Genomic DNA, 3951 nt, shown 5'->3' with positions numbered 1-3951 from the left:
TCCCGAGGCAAATCCATCGCCAGGGGCCACTTGCCTGGCACAGAAGGCAACCCAAGCTCTTGGCATGGCTGGCAGCAGTGCTGCACTCGCTGCCCCAGCACCATCCAAGGCACAGTGACTTCCAGGCAAGGGGAAGGAATGGGGTAAATCCTTCACCCTCCTGCTTTAGCTGAGGCTCCATCTTTTGTTGACAGCCCCGTTCCCAAAAGTTTGCAGGCTAAAGGCACAGGTCAGATGGAGGACAACAACCAAGCTCCAGGATGCTCCCATGTTTTCAATCACGTTGTCCTGTGGACTAAACAGAGGGGGGGGAAAAAACCCCTAATCAAACAAGAACAACCAAAAATCCCCAACAACCCATAAACTTCGCCCCCTCCTCGGGAACAACAGGTTCCCTGGGAGAGAAGCAGTAGGAGGCTTCCCCTCAAGGAGGCAGAAAGGAAGGTGAAGCTGAAGGATGGCTGCGAAACGCTGGTGGCTGATTAAGATTGGAACTGATGGTGATGTTGGGCTCGAGGAGGGGAGCAATTAGTGTTTCGAGTGAGGACAGGGACTGAGCTGACGTGAGTCCTTCAGTGGCTCCCCCTCCCCTCCTCCACATGGCATGTCTGATGTGCTCCCATCACACCTCACGTCCCCGGTGCCCCCCGTGCATGCCCCTCGCAGGTCTCTGCAGCCCGTAATTAATTCAATTCAGAGATGCTCTCACATCTCCCCCTTCCACTCACGGAATAATGGTTTTCCCCAGCACAGGCTAAAGCTGAGAAAGCTTATTTTCCCAAGCAGGGAGACCATTATCCTTGGACAATGTTCTGTGCCAGTGGCTGTGCCTCATTATACCAAATGTTCCAACGCTGCACGGGGGGGAGTCGGCGGGAGAGCCGGGATGCTGGGGAGGGAAAGTGGAGTGGTTTGAGCTGCTGGATTCCAGCTGAGGGTCAGGGCAGTCTCGTGGCAGAGGGTCCACGCTGCAGGCAGTGCCAGCTTGCCAGAATGGGCCCCCTCAGCAGGGCAGGAGGACACAGACCCTGCTCAGGGCCCTGGGAGGGCTCTGCAGGAGCAGCCCGGGCAGGGCAGGTCTGGCAGTCACTGACACGACCCGGGCCCTGGCGTGGAGATCCAGCAGAAGGTTGGAGGGGAAACCAAGAGCCCCCCTTTCCCTTGGCCCTTGTCCTGCTGCATGTTGGTCCCCAGAGCCACCACTGCCCCCCACAGCTGCTCCCTGGTGACCTCCAACCCCATCCCAGCGAGGCTCCTGCAGCTCCCAGCAGTGATTCCTGTTTGGTATAACGAGGCACCCGAGGACCACTTCCTCTTTTGGTTTTTAGCACTGCCCCCTGTAAATGCAGAGCTCATCATATCTCTCTCTCTGATCAGGCTCTTTTCTGCTTCTCTCTGTTTTATTCCCATTCTTTCTTCTCCTTTTCACCTGGTCTATCCACATGGACCATGAAGGTCTCTTGAAAGGTAGGACCACGTGCTGCCAGAAGTCCGGCACATTTAGCTTTTTTTTTTTTTTTCTTTTTTTTTTTTTAATTTATTTTCCTTCCTTCTGCCCACTGATTTCATTACAGCCAAAACAACCCCTCCCCCTCCCCCTGTTCCCGTGTTCCTGCCTCACCTAACACATTAAACGAGCCCCCTCTAACTCCTGCTGGCACCGGGGGTACCCCCACATCCAGCACATTGCTCCATGGGCTGGGGGGTCCCCCCAGGAACCAGCCAGGCCCCCCCAGCTCGAGCTGCTGAGCCCTCCTGGTGCAGCAGGGTTGGACCTGGGACTGATGCCCTCTGTGCCCTCAGCACCTTGGTGCCCTCAGCACCTTGGTGCCCTCACCCTCAGGGATGGGGACGAGGGACACGAGCCCTGAACCGCTGGATCCTGAGACGCTCTTGGTCTCAGCCCTGCAAACCCCCCCTCTGGCTCAAGCCTCCCCCTCTTCCCGAGGATTTATGGCACTCAGGACAGCGTCTCCCAGCTGGATTTTCCATCTGGGTGCTCTGGTTCTCTGATGCACCCCCGGGAATCCATTTGTTGGGGTGGTGTTACATGGAGGGGCTGGTGAGTCTCTGCTGCACCCTCCCAATGCACTAACGGGATAAATGGGCCTGGAGAGAGGTAAAAACCAGGGGGAACACCCAGGAAATGCATTTTTTCCCATTTAGGGAAAAATCTGGCTCTGGATCCAGCTTTACCTGCCCCCCAAACCTTGGGAAAGGAGGTTGCCAATGAAGGGATCTGGGTTTTGCCACTCTCTACTTGGCGTTTCTGGGGCTTTCTAACCTTCAGTCCTGCTTGCAGACTGAACTCTTCCTCTCCCACCACCCCCTTACCACCACTACCCCCAAAAAAAGCTGCTTTCAGAGCTAACAAGTTATTTTTTTACTGTGATGCCAAGTTAACACGAGGTCTCAAACCCTGGGGTTTTGTTGCTGCTTCGTTCCCAAAGTGCTGATCCGAGGAAACATGGGGGGGAAAGCTGCCTGTGGTGCCCTGGGACACCAAATTCCCCTCCCACTGCAGAGCTGATGCCGTTAATTAGACAGAATGAGGGAGAATTCATGCCTTCCCAGGTGCTCCTGGGCCCAAGCAAAGTGCAAAAATAAAATAAAAAAAAGCCCAGTATTTTTACCTGGTTTAAGGAAAATAAAGGAGCAGAGCAGGGGGAGCGAGTCTGACAAGCCCCGAGCCAAAACAACAGCAATAAAATGACAGGAGTGGAGGTGGGAGCACAAATATTTAAGGTCTCAATGTGATATCTTCCAGAATACAACAGAATTTGCAAGCTGGACATAAGATCAAACATGAACTAAGGACGAGCTGATATGAAAATTAATTGTTTTATATATATTTATATATAAAGAGAGAGAGAGAGGGAGAATCCACTCTCATCCTCCACAAAATATCATCTCTATTTATGAGATCCCAGCCCTTCCCCTCCAGAGGGAAAACAGCTTTTCCCCGTTTAGTTTTTTTGTTAAAAGGCTTTCTTTAAAGTGGTGGTGGTTTTGTTTTTTCCCTGTGGGTCAAACTCTTTATTTTCCAGTGACCTGGCTTAAATCTTTCTAGTGGGGAAAAAATAAAGAAAAAAAAAAAGGAGAGAGAAAAGCATAAAGAATTGGGGGCTCAGAAATAAGCTCAGAAAGGTGAATTCCCACGAGTTTTGGAAGCTGCACAGAACTTGGCATCCTCCACGTGCCCCCTTGCAGTGCTTGGAGTGCCCTCCCATTGCATGTGGTTCCCAAAACAGTGTGTTTTTGGCGAGGAGATCTGGCAACAGAGCACTTAAACCGGGTTAGAAAGAAGGAAGGAATAAGAGCAGTGGCAGAGCAGCGACGAGGGAAGGGCGTTTCTAAAGCACACCCGAGAATTGCAGGTGACAGGGGTTAAAAACCTGATTTTTATAACAGGAAAAGGTGAAGGGTGGGCGTGGGCCCCCCTTCCCCTGCACATCAGCCCCTCCAAACGACAGCCCCAGCCCCCCCTTGGCTGGCTTCGGTGTGGAGCCCTCGGGGTGGAGGCTCCCAGCCCCGTTTCTCCGCCCTCACCGTGTCTGTCTGTCTGTCTGTCTGTCTGTCCTCTGCCACCCAGCGATGAAGACAACAAACCTCTTCCCAACAGCCAGACGTCGCTGGACGGGACGATAAAGCAGCAGGAGAGCGACGACAGCCTGGTGGACTATGGAGAGGGGGGAGAGGGGCAGTTCAACGAGGACGGCTCCTTCATCGGCCAGTACACCGTGAAAAAGGACAAGGAGGAGACCGAAGGCAACGAGAGCTCCGAGGCCACCTCCCCTGTCAACGCCATCTACTCCTTGGCATAGCCCAGTGCCCGGCAACACCGACAGCCTGAGGGGGTCTGGAGGGCCTGGGGGGGTCCCACAGCAGCCCCCCTGATGGGAATGTGGGAATGGAACCAAGCGACGAAAAAACGAGACGCAAAAAAAAAAA

At 53.6% G+C, this 3951-nt stretch overlaps 1 protein-coding gene across 1 annotated transcript in view; it reads left to right on the top strand.

Annotated features, from left to right (window-relative positions):
- Window positions 1–3884, top strand: part of NFASC (neurofascin) — a 53640-nt gene extending 49756 nt beyond the window's left edge. The window contains exons 25-26 of the mRNA XM_029962496.1: window positions 1456–1467; window positions 3593–3884. Coding sequence (XP_029818356.1) covers window positions 1456–1467; window positions 3593–3824 — 244 coding nt within the window. The 3' untranslated portion in view covers window positions 3825–3884. The remainder of the gene's footprint in view (window positions 1–1455; window positions 1468–3592) is intronic.
- The last annotated feature ends 67 nt before the right edge of the window (window positions 3885–3951 follow it).

This window comes from Manacus vitellinus, unplaced genomic scaffold, assembly GCF_001715985.3.
Source record: "Manacus vitellinus isolate BGI_N305 unplaced genomic scaffold, ASM171598v3 scaffold_47_pilon, whole genome shotgun sequence".
Classification (NCBI taxonomy): Eukaryota; Metazoa; Chordata; class Aves; order Passeriformes; family Pipridae; genus Manacus; species Manacus vitellinus.
The sequence above is the reverse complement of the archived record's forward strand: the minus strand, read 5'-3'. Positions and strand labels throughout refer to the sequence as shown.